General features: G+C 44.0%; 1 protein-coding gene across 1 annotated transcript in view; it reads left to right on the forward strand.

Annotated features, from left to right (window-relative positions):
- The first annotated feature begins 6,958 nt into the window (after window positions 1–6,958).
- Window positions 6,959–18,609, forward strand: part of LOC143934018 (cell adhesion molecule CEACAM1-like) — a 155,549-nt gene continuing 143,898 nt past the window's right edge. The window contains exon 1 of the mRNA XM_077457252.1: window positions 6,959–7,206. Within this exon, the coding sequence (XP_077313378.1) occupies window positions 7,167–7,206 (40 nt within the window). The 5' untranslated portion in view covers window positions 6,959–7,166. The remainder of the gene's footprint in view (window positions 7,207–18,609) is intronic.

Raw genomic sequence — 18,609 nt, forward strand, 5'->3', positions numbered from 1 at the left:
CAAGCTATGCAGTGGAATAAGGTCCTTACAAGATGTCTCTAACTTACAAGCTGACCTTAAAGTGGTTGTTAGCCACTCTAACTTGTATACACCATCAGCACTGCTTCATATTGCAGTGTCCCCCTCTGTGTGTGAAAATAAATGCTGCAAATACCTAATTTCACTGCTTTCTCCTTTCCTCCTCTCAGAGATGCAGTGGGCGGGGCTGAGATTCCCCTCCTGATGTCAGTCTGGAGAGGAGGAGAGAGCTGGCTGGTCATGTGATTGCAATCTTGGCAGTGAAATTGGATATTTACAGCATTTATATTTATAAATCACACAAAGAGGGGGACACTGCAATGGGAGACAGTGCTGATGGTGTATACAGGTTAGTGTTATGAGAGCAGCAGGAGGGGGGAGGGGCGGCTCCCAAGCAGACAGAGGGGAGGGGGGGATGAGGACACAGGTGCAAAGAGTAAAGCAGATAACAGGCTGCTGATGACAGAGGCACATAAACTGACCACAGTGTCAGGGCTCAGCAGCCATGATACACCGTGGTCATTTTACAGAGGGGTGGGAAGAAACTGGCATAATCAGACAGGTTTTTTAGGTGTTACAGGGGGCTAAATGACACAGGACAAGCACTGTGTCATATAACATGCTTTAAAGGAGCAGGGTCCATTTTATTTATTTTTGGTAAACAAACGCTTTAATGCACTGTTTAATTGGACAACTGTGTGGCAAATGGGGTTTAATGTTAAAAAATGTAAAGTTATGCACTTAGGGGCTAAAAACATGTTCTCCTCCTAGTATGTATGATGCATACATAAGTGGTCCATATAGTAAACTTGGTGTAATGTTATTCACTTCCAGGACATTACAGAGGACAAGGGGGCACTCTCTACATCTGGAAGAGAAAAAAAATAAATGCCCTGTACACGCTGTCGGAAATTTCGATGACAAAATCCGTCGGATTTTTTCAGACGGATTTTGGCTCAAACTTGTCTTGCATACACACAGTCTCACAAAGTTGTCGGAAAATCTGATCGTTCAGAACGAGGTCACGTATGTCGGAACTATAAAGAGGCCAGTAGCCAATAGCTTTCGTCTCATAATTTATTCTGAGCATGTGTGGCACTTTGTCTGTCGGAATTGTATACACGCGATAGGAATTTAAACGATCGGATTTTGTTGTCGGAAAATTTTAGATTCAGCTCTCAAACTTTGTGTGTTGGAAATTCCAATGGAAAATGTGCGATCAGATCGTGTTGGAAAATCCAATCGTGTGTGGGCTCCCTTGGACTTTTTCCATCGGAAAGTCCATCCATGTGTACAGGGCATTATCTTTCACATACGGAAAGACTTCTTCACAGTAAGATCTGTGAAAATTAGGAATAGACTTCCCCAAGAACTAGTTCTGGCCAGCTCATTAATTTGTTCTACTAAAATGCTAAATACATTCCTAAATATAACTGGATACTAAAAAAAATTTCTGTCATTGCTTCCTTCCTTAACTGCTTCAGCCCCAGAAGATTTTATCCCCTTCCTGACCAGAGCACTTTTTGCGATTCGGCACGGCGTCGCTTTAACTGACAATTGCGCAGTCATGCGACATTGCAGCCAAACAAAATTGACATCCTTTTTTTCCCACACATAGAGCTTTCTTTTGGTGGTATTTGATCACCCCTGCGGTTTTTATTTTTTGTACTATAAACAAAAAAGCATGACAATTTTGGAAAAAAAACAATATTTTTTACTTTTTGCTATAATAAATATCCCCAAAAACATATAAGAATACAAATTTTGTCCTCAGTTTAGGCTGATATGTATTCTTCTACATATCCTTGGTAAAAAAAATTGCAATAAGAGCATATTGATTTGCGCAAAAGTTATAGAGTCTACAAAATAGGGGATGGATTTATGGCATTTTTATTATTCATTATTTATTAGTAATGGCGGCGATCTGCGATTTTTATCATGACTGCAACATTATGGCGGACACATCAGACACTTTTGACACTATTTTGGGTCCATTGTCATTTATACAGCGATCAGTGCTATAAAAATGCACTGATTACTGTGTAAATGACACTGGCAGGGAAGGGGTTAAACACTAGTGTGTCCTAGGGAGTGATTCTAACTGTGGGCGGGATGGGCTTTCACTTACATGACAGAGATCACTGCTTCTGATGACAGGGAGCAGTATATTCCTGTCATGTCACTAGGCAGAACAGGGAAATGCCTTGTGTACATAGGCATCTCCCCATTCTGCAGCTACATGACACAATCGCTGGGACAACAGCAGACTTCATGTCTGCAGGTCCCGCGGGCACAGTCACACTGTACATGGCGGACGCGTGCCCGCTAACTCCGCCAATTAAAGGGGACGTACAGGTATTCCCATTTGCACACTGCTGGTATTGTGCCAACGTATATCAGCATGCAGCAGTCGGCAAGTGGTTAAATTGGAGTGCTTGGCGCCAGTTCTGGAACTGGACGTGCACGTGTGCGCAAATGGACACGTCCAGTTAGTATACTGGCAGACGTGCGAGGTCTTTGTCTTTCCACATGTGCATCTCTGTTCTGAACAGCAGCCTGACAGTCTACCCTAAACTAAAATCCTGGACTGATCATTTAAATGGAATCTGCATGGATCTCTGTTGTTTAGTGCTATGTTGAGTTGGCACAATAAGATATTATTAAACACCTATGCTTTACAGGCAACAGTTTTACAAGCACCTATTACCATTTATAGAATGTCTGTATACACACACATTCTATGGATTTACATAGATCATTTATAGCATCAACACTCTTTACTGGGAACAATAGATATATCAAGTTGCTTTATAAGCACAAGGAAACAAGACAAACAATATATCCATTTACAGAGTTAGTTATGCAGTTCCATTGTATAATATAAAATTTTCCTTTAGCTAGAGATTCAACTTTCATGATTCAAAACTTTAAGCACTGCATATACAACATGAAAAAAAAAACTTTTGGCTTTAGATGGAGTATGGAATGGTTTAACCACTTGCCCACTGGGCACTTATAACCCCCTTCCTAACCAGGCCAATATTCAGCTTTTCAGCTTCACATTTTGAATGACAATTACTCAGTCATTCAACACTGTACCTATATACATTTTTTCATTTTTTTGACACAAGTAGAGCTGTCTTTTGGTAGTAGTTGATCACCTCTGGGTTTTTTATTTTCTGCGCTATAAATGAAAAAAAATTAAAATTTTGTAAAAACAAAAAACAAAACAACATAATTTTTCTTTGTTTCTGTTTCAAAATTTTGCAAATTTATTAATTTTTCTTCATAAATGTTGGCCAAAATGTATACTGCTACGTATCTTTGGTAAAAAAATAACCCAAATAAGTATAAATTATTTGTGAAGGTTATAGAGTATACAAACTATGGTGAAAGTCACTGAAAATTGAGCACACTTGATACTTGTACTGTCTCATTTCTTATGACTGGGTAAGCCAGGACAGTACAATACCCCCCAAATTACACCTTTTTAGAAAGTAGACAGTCCAAGATATTTAGTAAGAGGCATGGTGAGTTTTTTGAAGTTGTAATTTTTTTCCACAATTCTTTGCAAAATTAAGATTTTTTTTTTCACAAAATTGTCATATTATCAGGTTATTTCTCACACACAGCATATGCATACCACAAATTAAACCCCAAAACACATTCTGCTCCTCCTCCTGAATATGGCGATACCACATGTGTGAGACTTTTCCACAGCCTGGCCACATACAGAGGCCCAACATGCAGGGAGCACCATCAGGCATTCTAACAGCCTACATTTCAAATCTAATTTTAATTGCTATTACACTTTTGTGAAGCACTGATGGGCACTGTAGTGGCATGGATGTGACATGGATGAGCACTGATGTGGCATAGATGGGGCATGGATGAGCACTGATGTGGCATGAATGTGGCACGGATGAGCACTGATGTGGCAGGGATGAGCACTGATGTGGTATGGATGTAGCACGGATGATCAAAATGATGAAAAATGGGCTCTGGTGAAGACACCGCTGGATTTGTGGATAAGTAAGTGCCCTACTGTAAGCCCACAGTATTTATCAGTAACCAGTATTTTAGTTGGGAGGTTGACTACAGCCAGCATTGGGACCAGTAATTAAAGAGTATCTTTAGTAGTCATTCTCATATGGATTACAGTATTCAAGCCTGATTGCTGTGATACACAATACTATGCTCCTGGCCACCTGGAGAGGTAAGCGCTATATACTAATCTAATTCTGACTTTTGGACCCACTGATTATTTTTGCAGAGAGCAACAAAAACTTGACAACAGTTCTATCCCTTCCCTTCTCCCTATCGAAATAATAAAAAAAGTTTTGCTTTTAACCACTTTAGCCCCAAAAGTATTTTCCCCCTTAAAGACCAGGCCTTGTCCTTTTTCCCCACAAATAGAGCTTTCTTTTGGTGGTATTTGATCACCTCCTGCTTTTATTTTTTGTGCCATTAACAAAAAAAAGCAACAATTTTAAAAATATATATATTTTTTACTTTTTGCTATAATAAATATCCCCAAAAAATAAATGTTTTCATCAGTTTAGGCCAGTATGTATTCTTCTACATATTTTTGTTTAAAAAAAAATCACAATAAGCATATATTGATTGGTTTGCGCAAAAGTTATAGTGTCTACAAAATAGCAGCTAGATGTATGCCATTTTTATTATTATTAATATAATTAATAATTTTATACATTTTTTTTTTTTTTTTACTACTAATGGTGGTGATCTGCGATTTTTAGCAGGACTGTGAAATTGCGGACGACATTTTGGACACTTTTGGGCCATTGACATGTATACAGCGATCAGAGCTAATTTCCCTGGCAGGGAAGGGTGAACACTAGGGGGCGATCAAGGGGTTACGTGTGCCCTAGGGGGGTCTTTCTAAAGCTTTGTACACACGATTTACGGATGACCGAACATCCGTTTTTTTGTGGCATGCTAGTCTCATGTCAAAAGTGAAGAAGTTACTCACAATATGAAAATGTTCATACAACAGAATTCAATGTCAGAAGTGACGTAATGTGTTGAATATTCTTTCGTTTCTGAGCATGCACTGTCTTGCTCTTACGATTTTTTTCATACGATAACAATACTAATGAAATGAAAAATGCATTAGTGCATTGAGGTGATAAACCTCCTGTAATGCTACAGCCCCCCCCCCCCTCGAGCCCCCCGTTTTACTTACCTGTACCCCCTCTATCTAGTCCCGGGGACGATCACACCAGCAAAAGCCAGTGTCTCGGGTCATGATTGAATAGATTGATAGCAGCACAGCCATTGGCTCCCGCTGCTGTCAATCAAATCCAATGACCTGGGGGTCGGGGCTGAGTCATACATTAGGCTTCTGTGGACGCCGACTGAATGACGCAAAAGCACGCCCACAAGGTAACTGCCCGGGAGTGTGCTTCTCCAAGGGGGGTTATCTAGTCACGAGAGCTGCCGAGGGACCCCAGAAGAACAGGTTCGGGGGCCACTCTGTTCAAAACAAGCTGCACAGTGGAGGTAAGTCTGACATGTCAGTTTTTTTTTTTTTTAAATAACAAAGCTTTAGGCTCGGTTCACACAGGGGGCGACACGACTTGCCGTGCCGCGACCTGCCGCGACCTCAGCGGCGACTTGCAAATGACTTCTGTATAGAAGTCAATGCAAGTCGCCCGAAAGTAGTACAGGAACCTTTTTTCTAAGTCAGAGCGACTCGAGTCGCTCCTCTTAGAAAGGTTCCGTAGTACAGAACGGGGGCGACTTGTCAGGTCGCGGCACGGCAAGTCGTGTCGCCTCGTGTCGCCCCCTGTGTGAACCGGCCCTTAGTGTCATTTTGATCCCTAACTATTAAATATTATTATTTTAATTTTTTTCTCATAATAATAAAATAACAAATAACTAAAAACCATAACCCTAATTATTATTATTCATTTTTATTATTATTATTATTTTTTTTTTATTTTTTTTTAAGTCAGCGGCTACAAATACTGCAGCTGCTGACTTTTAAAATATGGACACTTGCCTGTCCAGGGCGCCCACAATGTCGGCACCCAAAGCCAATCTGTCGCTCAGCTCTCGGGTGCTGCCGCCGCCATCTTCAGTATGGGAATCAGGAAGTGAAGCGTTGAGTCGCGCTGCGCAATGCGGACGGTCCCTGCTGTCTCTGGGATCCGTGGGTTTCCCAGCAGACAGTGGGGGGGGGGACAGGAAGTATAGTAAATACCCGCAGATTCTGTGGCTATCTATGCCCGGAAGTGGGTGCAGATACCTGTATTATACAGGTATCTGTACCCCCCCTGAAAGGTGCCAATTGTGGCACTGGAGGGGGGGAGGGTTCCAATGAGCGGAAGTTCCACTTTAGGGTGGAGTTCCGCTTTAAGTATTACTACATATTAGTAATTTTTCTTTTTCCATTTATTTATTCATATATTATTACTAATTCTTTTCTTTTTTTTTTATTTGTGCAGAAAATTGTTCAGAAACACAAAAAAATTTGAATGTGCACAAAAACACGCAAATGGATTGTTTCCATTCATTCCTATGGTAATAAAAAATGTGCAAATCTGTCCAATTTGAGCTACACAAAAAGCTCCTTAATGTTTTTGAGCTTCAGGCGTTTGGATTCAGGCGATTTGGAGATGAGATGTGAATCAAATCCATAGAGAATAATTGATTTTTTTTCTCCTCCATCATTTTGGAGCTTCGAGCTTCAAGCTACAAAATGCTGAAGTGGGAATGGGGCCTTACGAATAATACAAGCACTGAAGTTACAAACTAATAATAAATAGAAATTGTAAATGCAAACAATCTTAGGAGTGTGTGCAACTGGAAATGCTTTGTATAGAAGCAACTCTATACAGAGAACAGCTGACTGTGGAGTATTGCATGACTTCCCCTTTTGCACCTCCCAGATATATTGAGCTGCTCAGTACACAGAGAGTCACACAGACACAAGAGAGACCGAGGAGAACAGGGAAGGGGAAAACACAGATTTACCGATCTAATAAACTCTGCATTTAGACAAAACCATCCAGGAAATCTGAACTGACATTGAAGACAGCAGATGAAGGAGATGCCTGGATTGCAGTGAATGGAAAGTTTGGTGTCTAACTAGTACAGTACGTCTGAGTTGTGAATTAAAGAAAATGATCTCCAAGCAACATCTCAGCCTCTGTGTTGTATCAGGTAAGATCAAGTAGCTCCCAACTGTCCCTGATTTCGAGAAAAGTCCCTCTGTCCTTCTTTCCTCCTCATTTGTCCCTCATTTTGGTCTGATCTATATAATTGTTTATAAAATGCACCTTTTATCTTTCAAAAACTGTTTCCCAGTGCTAAACCTTTCATCCAATTTCTAAATTGCTGCATTTAAAAATGGTAAAAGCCAATATAAAGGAATAGTAATGGTAAAAAAAAAAAAAACCTTTGTGGATTTAAGTAACTTTTTTGGGGGTTAATTTTCCTTTAAGGGGGTGTGGCAGGGGGCGTGCCCTATGCCTACATACGTTTGCTAGTAGGTGTCCCTCGTTCCCATCTCAAAAGGTTGAGAGGTATGAGATCAGGAGTTGGGAAGACAAATAGAGATTCACTGGCTAAATTTAAAAAAATATATATATTTAGTAAAAAAAAATTTCTCTCACTGTTTATTATTCTTCTATCTACTTGTGTGATCTGTTTTATTTATTCTGTAGTTTATGATTCAGTTCTTAAAGAGGAAGCAAAGCCTCGCGGAAGAAAAAAAAAATCCACCCTGCAAGGCAAAGGCATAATGAGCTCATTATTATTATTATTATTATTATTCAGGATTTATATAGCGCCAACAGTTTGCGCAGCGCTTTACAATATGAGGGCAGACAGTACACTTACAATACAAATCAATACAGGAGGGATCAGAGGACCCTGCTCGTTAGAGCTTACAATCTAGAATAACTTAGCTGAGATCGAAGCCCCTGAAGCGACCCTTGTTCGCCTCCTCCGACGCCGCCATCTATCGCAGAGTGACTTCCAGGGCTCTGTGACTGACCGGAGCCGCGATGAACGCCGTTAAAAGCAGCATGCTCAGTTCGCTTGTGCCCAATGTCTACGGTGCATGTGTGGTTATTTCTGAAAATATCTCCTAAACCGTGTAGGTTTAGGAGATATTTCTTGCACCTATGGATAAGCCTTAATCTAGACTTAACTGTAGGTCAAAGTGGTTGTAAAGGGTTTACAACCACTTTAAAGCCCATCTTCAGGCAAAAGGAAACCTGATCACCTGTATTGGATATGCCCAGACACTGCAAGGGTTTAACACTCTTTTAGGGTTAGGAGGCAGCAAAAAAAAAAAAATTTTACTTGCCTATTTTCTATTCCCCCAGCAGCCAGCACTTTCTCCCACACCCTTATGCTTTGGGGGTGGACTGTTCCTCATCAACCTCATGTCCAGTGTAAAGCCCCATACACACGGTCGGACTTGTACAAACTTTTCCGTGGACTTTTGTACAAAGTGTGTTGTCCACAAGTTTGTATTGCATACACACGGTCGGACTTTTTGACAACAAACACGAACGTAATGACGTCACAACGTACTGACGCCGCTTCAAAAGAGGACGTTCAATGACTCCAGCGCCACCTTTGGTCAACTTCTGTATTGTAGTCTGATCGTTTGCAATGGTTCTGAGCATGCGTGTTTGTACCTTGTACAAAAGTCCGATGCTTTTGCATACACACGGTCGGACTTTGCTCCATCGGACTTCTGTTGTCAAAAAGTTTGTCCGTTCGCAGAGCCAACAAAAGTCCGATGAAAACAGAAAAAGTTTGTCCGATGGAGCGTACACACAGTCGGATGTTGCTCCAAAACAGCTAATTTGCATGTTTGTTGTCAAAAAGTCCGACCGTGTGTACGGGCCTTAAGGCTATAGGTGAGTAGAGGCTGCCAGCACCAGTCTCACAGCCTGTAGGTAGCTAGTTGTTCAGAAATGGCCTCACGGGTTGAGAAAGCAAAGACTGACACTGGAGTATTACTGAATGTCACCTCCTAGTCACAGCATGAGCAGGCAAGTATCAGATTATGGAAAGGGATCACCTGCACTCAGGATGACATCCCAAAATTTTAAGTATATATTAAATATGTACAATGCTTTAAAAACAGCCTCTGGTTCACTGCCATAAGCGACTTACCACATCCGTATACAAGTCACCAGGCCCACGGCCATGACTAATACCCGTACACACGATCTGACTTTCTGACAACTAAACCAGGGATTTTTGTTTGCAAGATGTTGGCCAACAATTGTGTGAACGTGGTGACGTACAAGACGAGCCAAGAAAAAGAAATTTTAATGGCCAGTGCAGCTCCTTCTGCTTGATTCCGAGCATGTGTGAACTTTTTTTTTTTTTTTTTTTTTTTAACAATTCGTTTTTATTGAAAATTTTGCATGACTTATACAAGTAGAAAGTGACATATCCAATAAACAGATATACAAACACCTATAATAAGAAAAGGCCATGTTGAGAATAACCCGTAAGACAAAATACCTGAAAATGCCAGTTCTCTGAAATGAAAAAAAATATACATATAACAACCGTAAATATAAAAGCCTAGATTCATTTTCATCTAAGGGAGCTGAGATAGGATATTTAACTAACTGACATACCTCACAAATTAGTGGGAGCTATCCTCACTACAAAGATAAATACTTATGGGTATTCTGCTTAGAGGAACAAGGAAGGTGGGGGAAAAGAAAGAAACGGGGAGTAAAGGAAAAGGGAAGAAAAGGGAAGGGTAGGGATAGGAATAGTAGGTCCACTGACCAAGGTCTGGCGGTCATCTCCAATCTACACTTATGTAACACTCATTAAGATCAAGTAGGCTTGTACCAATCTTTCCATATTCGCCATTTATGCAACATCTTCATTCTATTACCTTGTCTGCTAGCAATTAATGTTTCATATACACAGTGAATTTGGGTGATAGCTAAAACCTCAGATATTTTGGGGGCGTAGTTTGATTTCCAGTGTTTCGCTATCAACGAACGAGCCACCAATAAGATGTGTGTTACCACCACTCTAGACTCAGGAGGAAAGATGTCTATTCCTATGTTCAATATAGCAAGAGCGGGGTTAGGTTTAGTTAGGATCCCCGACACACCGGACACTATACGGAACAGGGAGTTCCAGAAGCTAGTCAGGCTCCTGCAACTCCAGAACACGTGGTACACATTTCCAATGTCTCCGCACATTCTCCAGCAAAGCGGGGACCCCCCACAGACAAATTTGGATATTTTGTATGGGGTGAGGTACCATCGTAGGGCGATTTTTTGTGATAGTTCCCAATGATTGACGGATTTGGGGGAAGCATATACAGCTTGAAAAGCTGCTTTCCATTGTTGGGGTGTGAAGGAAGTATTCATATCCCTTTCCCATAATTCGTATGGGCGAGACTTAGCAAATTCCAATTTGCTTTGGTAGATGTTATAAAAGAGGGAAATCCCACCCCGAGTTAGAAAGTTGGAATTGTAGAACTTCCAAGCAACTTTAGGCAAACGCACATGATGCGTCTTTGCTGCCCTCAAGCAATGCAACATACGGTAATAGGTAAACCTATCCTTGGATGAAAGTCCATATCGTTCCTGAAGTATGTCGAAGGGAATGGGCCTGGCCTCAGTGTATAAGTCGGTGACAAATTTGATTCCCTTGTCATGCCATGCACCCGTAGGAAGGTCGGGGACTATATAGGAGAGAACTTTTAAGGGTACAGGGAGCTCCATGGTCTCCTGCGCCTCTGAGGCCACATTGGTGAGAGTCCTCCAGGCCAACAAAGAGGCCTGGATGGTGGGGGGAAATATGCGCACAGAGTACGGCTTCAGAGAATCTAATAGGAGCAGGTTTGTCAAGTCATCTGTCGGGCACAGGGCTCTTTCCAGCTCGACCCAAGGGGTCGCCCATGAGGGATTGAGCCAATGTTTGACTTGAGTAAGTAATGAGGCCCTGTAGTAGTCTCGAATGTCCACTAGCCCCATACCTCCCGCCCTCCTATGTTTCACCAGTATTGATTTAGCACATCTAGGTTTCTTACCTCTCCATAGGAACTGTCTGAGTATCGCATTAAAGGGTCCAAAATGAACCTCTCCCAGAGGGATTGGGAGGGTACGGAACACGTACAGAATCTGCGGCAATATAATCATTTTAAAGGTGGCTAACCTTCCCGTCCAAGTCAGTTCGGTTTTGTTCAGTTGGACAATGTCAGTTTTGAGTTTTGACAATAAGGGGGAAAAGTTGGAAGGGGCCAGTTGTTTCAAGTCTTTAGTAACTTTGATGCCCAGATAGGTAATGTGTTCTGGGCTCCAACTATAGGGAAACTCCTTTTTCAGTACGGCCTCTAAGGGGGGGGGCACTCCCAGTCCTAAGATTAAGGATTTAGTCGAATTAACTTTATAGAAGGAGATGTTCCCAAATTCCTCCAAGGTCTGAGTGGCTCGCCTAAGAGAGATGTCTGGGGAAGTTAAAAATAGGATAATGTCATCCGCGAATAAATTCAACACATGCTCCCTTTCTCCCACCTTAAAGCCAGTGATGGAGGGGTCAGATCTCACCCTCTCCGCCAATGGCTCGATTAGAAGATTAAAAATGGAGGGGGACAAGGGGCATCCCTGTCTCGTACCGTTTGTTATTGCAAAAACAGAGGACAGCATGTTGGATGTATAAACCTGTGCGCAAGGCGAGGAGTACAAAGCTAACACGGCCGACAGAATCGGGCCTGAGAAGCCAAACTCCATCAACACCTGTCTCATGTAGCCCCAGTGGATCCTGTCGAACGCCTTCTCCGCATCCAAAGATAGGAGCAGAGAAGGCGTCCGACAGGCCCCTGCATGTTGGACAATGTTGATGACCCTTCTAGTGGCATCCGATGCCTGTCTACCTGTAGTAAAGCCCGATTGATCGGGGTTAATAATAGAAGGGAGTATCGGGAGCAGTCTGAGCGCTAATATCTTCGCGTATACCTTGACATCGGTATTAAGTAGAGATATCGGCCTAAAATTCGCCGGGGTAGTAGGGTTCTTACCAGGCTTTGGGATCGTTACAACAAATGCCTTAAGCATCTCTTTAGGGAAAGAGGCCGAGGACACTGCAGCTGCATATACCTGTTGCAGCGTTGGGGACAACTGCTCACCAAAGGCTTTATAATAGTCATTAGATAGCCCATCCGGGCCAGGGGATTTTCCCAGCGGAAGAGTGCTTATGACCTTTTCGATCTCAGACTTAGTGACCGGGGAGTTAAGGGAATCTAGCTGGTCCTTCGTAAGTTTCGGCAGCCTAATCTTAACTAAGAATGCTTGTATGGCGTCGTCAGTGGGCTGAATGGTGTGGGGATCTTTGCTCAGATTATAAAGTGTTGCGTAGTATTCAGCAAAAGATTCTGCTATCTCCTGCGGGTTAACAATTTTCCCCTTGCCTTGAGGCCCTAATAAATACGGTATTCTAGATTTAGTTCTCATTCCTCTAAGCCTCTGTGCCAAGAATTTGCCCGCTCTATTCCCGGAGGAGTAGAAGGACATACGCAATGAGCGCACGTATTTTTCATTTTGTTCAATCAGCATAAGTCTGAGATCAGAACGAGCCCTAGATAACTGTTGAGCTAAATTTGGATCAGTATTAGATTTATTAAGGGATTCAAGAGTTTTTATAGTGGTGAGCAGTTGGTCTACCCTATGTGTCCTCCGCCTCTTCTCTCCTGCACAAATCTTAATCATTACACCTCTAATATATGCCTTATGGGCACACCATAAAACCATCGGGTCATCCACCGAGCCGGCATTACAAGCAAAATAGTCCTTCAGATGCGCTCTGATGCTGGTAGCATGTTCTGGCATTTGAAATATACGGGAATTGGCTCTCCAGATGTAAGCTGGACCAGGGGCGTGACCTTCCATCACCACCATAGATACTGGGGCGTGGTCAGACCACGTAATGTCATGGATGGAGGATTTAGAGATTAACTGCAGCAACTGTTTGTCAACAAGCATTAGGTCAATGCGGGAATACGAGTTGTGCCTGGGTGAGAAACACGTGTAGTCCCGCTCATCGCCGTGCTGACATCTCCACACGTCATATACATCAGCGGCATGTAAGAGAGACTGAAGCTTAGGAGGAGACCTTTTGGCAACCGTAGTAGAGTCCAAAGTAGGGTCAGGGGTGACATTATGATCTCCACAAATAATCAGGGACCCCCATCGAAGATCCTCAACTCTTCTATACAATCTTTGCAGGAACCGAATTTGGTGGGTGTTAGGGGCATATAGATTGACCAGGGTATACTGCTTGCTGTTGAGCTCTCCTTGTACGATTAAATATCTACCTGCAGGGTCCGTGTGGAGCTCTTTTAACACAAAGGAGACAGAGTCTCTAAAAGCAATAAGGACCCCCCTGTGTTTTTTCGGTGCGCAGGACATAAAGATAGTTGGGAAGTTTTTGTGTTGGAATTTTGGTATATTACCAGCTTCAAAGTGTGTTTCCTGTATAAGAAGGACATCAGCCTTGAGTTTGAGGGCCTCTTTCCATGCTGTGGAGCGCTTTGCTGGATGATTTAGCCCGTTTGCATTAAATGAAACAACATTAAAAGACATATCTATTAGTTAGTGGAGGGTACTCACGAAACCCGGAGAATATGGTACCAGTAGCGGGAGTCCATAATTTCTGTACGTTGCTCTCGACAGATGAAGAAGCCGACCAGACCATGGGAGATGCACAAAGGAGGGGGAGAAAAATAGGGGGAGAGTCATATCCAAAAAAAAGGAAACAAAACATTATTAAAAAATCAAGATTCAAGAACCAGAGGGCGGAAATACCGTCCATTATAACGAGGGGGGGAAGAAACGCACTAATGCTCCATAGTGCTACAGGCCCCCATATGTATCCGCATATTTCTCAGCGCAGGGAGGGAACACGTTAAGGCTAACTTTTCCTGGGGTTTTTCTTCTTCTTACGCGACACTGTGTGCCAGCCTTCAGGGGAGTGTGCCACTCTTGACAATGAGGGTTCATCTGCTGCTGTCGCAGGTAGTATGGCCAGGGATCTTAACAGGGCCAAGCCCTCTTCAATGTTGGTCACCACGGTGGTGTTGTCCTCGTGTGTAACCGTCAGTTTCACCGGGTAGCCCCATCTATACGGGATGTTGTGGTTTCTCAGAGCTTTGGTCACCGACACCAACGACTTCCGTTTTTGCATTGTATACTGCGAAAGGTCCGCAAACAGTTGAATGTGAGTAAATTTTTCAGGAGGAACTTGCTGTTTGCGGAACGCCATCATGAGCTTCTCTTTGGTTTGGAAGAAATGCACTCTCATTAACACATCCCTAGGGATATTATCTGGCAAATGAGATGGTTTGGGTAATCTGTGGATGCGGTCCACCTGCATCTCCGCTTCGTCAGTAGAGGGAAGGAATGCGCACAGAAGTTCTTTGGCATATTGCTGTAAATGCGCAGGAAGGACGGATTCGGGGACTCCCCTTATCTTTATATTGTTCCTTCTCGACCTATCTTCAAGGTCTGCGATTTTGCTTTTAAGCCATGCGATTTCATCCGCTTGCTCGTGAAATGCATCAATTAAAGTGTTATGGGAAGTAGCGAAGTCCCCCATTTTGGCCTCTATATGTTCCACCCTGCCACTCATCTCTCCAACTTCTTTTTTAAAGGAGCTGACACACTGCAGCATGTCAGCATGCATAGATGTGCGGAGGGAGAGCAGCATCTCCTTTAGCATAGTGTCTGAGACAGGTTTGTCAGCAGTAGGGAAAGCGTTAAAGGGGTCTGTTAACTCTCTCGTGTCTTCCAGGGAGTCCTGGTCTGTGCTCACCTGTCGGCAGTCTTCTTCCAGCCTTGGCTTGGATTTTACTGGGCTGCAGGAGTTCGGGGTGGATGCCGCTGGAGACCTTCCGCGCTGCGCTCTGTTCATATCGGTGCTCGAATCATCCGACCGGGAACTGCATGAGGGAGGTGGAGGCGAATCAGCTCCGCCGGCGCCATCTTGCTTTAGGCCGCGCTCCGCCGGCCTGAAGAAATCGACCAATTTCTTCGGTTTGGCCGCCTCTTTCCTCCTACGGGACATAGCTCCGGGATCCACAGATGTTCCGGTTACCGGGTATGTATGCGGATTTACGATCCGTCGCTTCGTTGTTAAGGGACCGTCGCTAGAGCGGAGCACACTGTTCAGGCGTCCATTCACTAGCGCGCGGTAGCCACGCCCCCATGTGTGAACTTTTGTGCGTCGGATTTGTGTACACACGATCGGAAATTCCGACAACAACGTTTTGTTGGTGGAAAATTTGAGAAGCAATCGTGTGTATGGGGCAAAAGGATTAATGTCCGAAATGTGTAGGATGTGTTTACGGCATTGTACATGTTTACTTAACCACTTAAGGACCGGAAGAATTTTCCCCCTTAATGACCAGGCAATTTTTTGCGATACGTCACTGTATCACTTTAACTGACAATGCCTGGTCCTCCAACGTTGTACCTAAACTAAATTGATGTCCTTTTTTTCCCCTCTTAAATAGAGCTTTCTTTTGGTGGTATTTGATCACCTCTGCGGTTTCTATTTTTGCGCTATAAACAAAAAAAAGAGCGTCAATTTAGAATCTTTTTTTTACTTTTTGCTATAATAAATATCCCCCTAAAAAAATGTAAAAAACTAATTTCCTCGTAATTTTAATCCCATATGTATTCTTCTACATATTTTTGGTAAAAATTTTGCAATAAGCGTATATTGATTGGTTTGTGCAAAAGTTATAGTGTCTACAAAATAGGGGATAGATTTATGCCATTTTTATTTATTTTACTAGTAATGGCAATGATCTGTGATTTTTAGAGGGACTGCGACATTGCATCGGACAAATCGGACACTTTTAACACATTTTTGGGACCACTGACATTTATATAGCTATAAAGATGCATTGATTACTGTGTAAATGTCACGGGGGGGGGGGGGGGGGGAGCGATAATGGCGTTAAATGTGTTCCCTGGGAGGTGGTTCTAACTGTGGAGGGATGGGACTGACTGGAGGAGGGGAGAGAGATCGTTTTTCCTAATCACTTTTAACAGACGATCACTCTCAACTCCCCTGTCAGAACGGAGATCTATCTGTTTACATTGACAGATCCCCGTTCTGGCTCTCTGTGGAGCGATCATGGGTGGCCAGCGGCCATTATGGCCGCTGACCACGCGCATCAGCTCCGGCATCGCACCACAGGCATGCCCCCTGTCGCTCTTAAAGCATTGACGTACTCCTACAGCGGTTCGCCCAGGAGAGCCAACCTGCCACAGTATAATGACGGGGGGTGGTCCTTAAAGTGGTTGTAAACCCTTACAAACCACTTTGACCTACAGGTAAGCCTAGATTAAGGCTTACCTGTAGGTCCAAGAAATATCTCCTAAACCTATACGGCATGCGCCGTAGACAGCGACGCGCAGGCGCACTGAGCGCGGAATTTCCAACAATGGAGCAGCCGCGCGTGTCGGCTCCCGTGCGCATGCGCGGGAGTGACGTAATCGCGGCTCGGCCGAATGACAGCGGCGGTGCTGCGAGACCCCACCGAAAAGATGGATGCGCCGGACTACAGGGGACAGCGGTGACATCGCTGGCTCCTGTGTCAGGTAAGTGACACATAATGGGCTACTATGCGATGCATAGTAGTCCATTATGCTTTGCCTTTGCAGGGAATGAAAGAGGAAGTAAACCCATTAGGGTTTACTTCCTCTTTAAGCTCTTAATAAAGAAATACTATTTTTTGGATGTCATCCTGAGTGCCGACCATCCCTTTCCTTACATTGGTATGTTGGAGGTGTCAGCAGCCTCAAGGTCTGAGCGTGTGCGGAGCTGTTATGTGGGTAAGGTTGTAACACCCATACACCTGTTTTCACCAGTAACAGATTACCTGTAACCAGTATAGACTCTCCGCAGATGCAGGATGCACTACAACGCATCATGGAAATGGATCCTCTGGCATACCTTCAGTTTCTTGAGTGCCAGGATGACAGAGAGGCTGTGGAATGCCAAACTGAGAGGGAGGCTGATCCCCAGCATGAATTGGGGATGTCTAGGCTCCAGCAGCAGGGACTCAGAACCTCTGGTCCCTAAAGCACAGGGACGCCTCCCGGTGAGCTATGCAGCCAAATTTCCAGTCATGGTAAAGGACAGTGACATGTAGCTACTGTCATTTGAAAAAACTTGCCATCCGTACCATCTGTCCCAAGCACAATGGACCCGGTACCCAATGCCAGGGCTGCGAGGCAAGGTCCTGGATGCTTATGTCGAATTGCCAGCAGAGCAATAAAGGCTGCGATCATCCAAAAGTATCAGTTAACCCCGGAAGTGTACTGGAAGAGATTTAGACCCTTGCAAAGGGGCCTGGGGACTCTTATATGGATGCGGTAAGTTGCTTACGCACCACGTTATGGTTGTGGACAAGAGTCTGAGTCCCTGGAGGATCTTATGATTGAAGATCAACTTTTACACATCTGTCCTACAGACATCAGACAGTTTGTGTTGGAGCCAGCCTCTGCAAAAGCATCAGCAGAACTGGCAGATGCCTATATCAACACTCAAGTATCTGACTATCGCGAGGCTCCTCCAAATGGCTGGAAAGGAGGGAAATCACCTATTGCAACCCTTCCTACACCCGGGAGTCATGTTTGCCAGCAACCCGCACCCGCAGTCTCTGGTGTCACACCAATCACAACTGACACCTGCTGATGCTACACCTGAGGGAAACCCGGACATCTCAAGATGCAGTGCCCTAAGCAGAAGAAGACGATATCACCTGGCCGGCCAGCCAGCAACTCTTCCTCGTGCTGTTTGTCCATAGGAAAGTTTGTGTAACCGCCGCCAACTTTCAGCCAGTTACCGTGGGCAACCAGACCATAACTGGTTTCCGTGACACAGGAGCTGTAGTCACCTTGGTCAGACCAGGAGGTTATAGAAAGAAGGGAGATCATCCCAGGAAAGTTTTTACCCTGACCAGAGTCAAGGTGACTCACACACAAGTACCCTGTGCCTATGTTTGCATTGCATGAGGTGCTGGAAGTGAAATGAGAAAGGTGGGAGTCTCGGCCATGATCCAACCACCATAGGCGTGCACAGGGGGGTGTGCCAAGTGTGCCTGGGCACACCCTAATCGCCGACTGTCTCCTGAGATCTGCCCACTGAGCTTAAGTGAAATGTTGCTTCCAACCAACTGCCTGGCTGCCTGTGAGACAGTTTCACACTGATGGTGCTGCTCTGTGTGTGACACTGTCATGCAATGTAAATGCATGCAGGGAGAGAGAGGAGCTGTCAAAATTCAGTGGTGAGGTCGGGGGTGGGCGGGATTGAGCAGCTATCAAACACCAGCCAATGCTTGGGCTGCTTAAGAGAGAGGGCAGAGCCACATACACTTAGCCGCCGCCTAAACCCCATTTCATTGGCTGATGTTTAATACCTGCTCGGTCCTGCCCATCCCCCGACATCACCGCTGAATTTTGAAAACTCCTCTCTCTGCATGCAGTTAAATTACATGACAGTGTAACACACTAAGCGGCTCTTACAAGCGGCATGATCTTAGTGTAAAACTCCTCTGTC

The sequence above is a fragment of the Lithobates pipiens genome, unplaced genomic scaffold (assembly GCF_037356315.1).
Source record: "Lithobates pipiens isolate NorthernLeopardFrog02 unplaced genomic scaffold, aLitPip1_a1.2 Scaffold_27, whole genome shotgun sequence".
Taxonomy (NCBI): domain Eukaryota; kingdom Metazoa; phylum Chordata; class Amphibia; order Anura; family Ranidae; genus Lithobates; species Lithobates pipiens.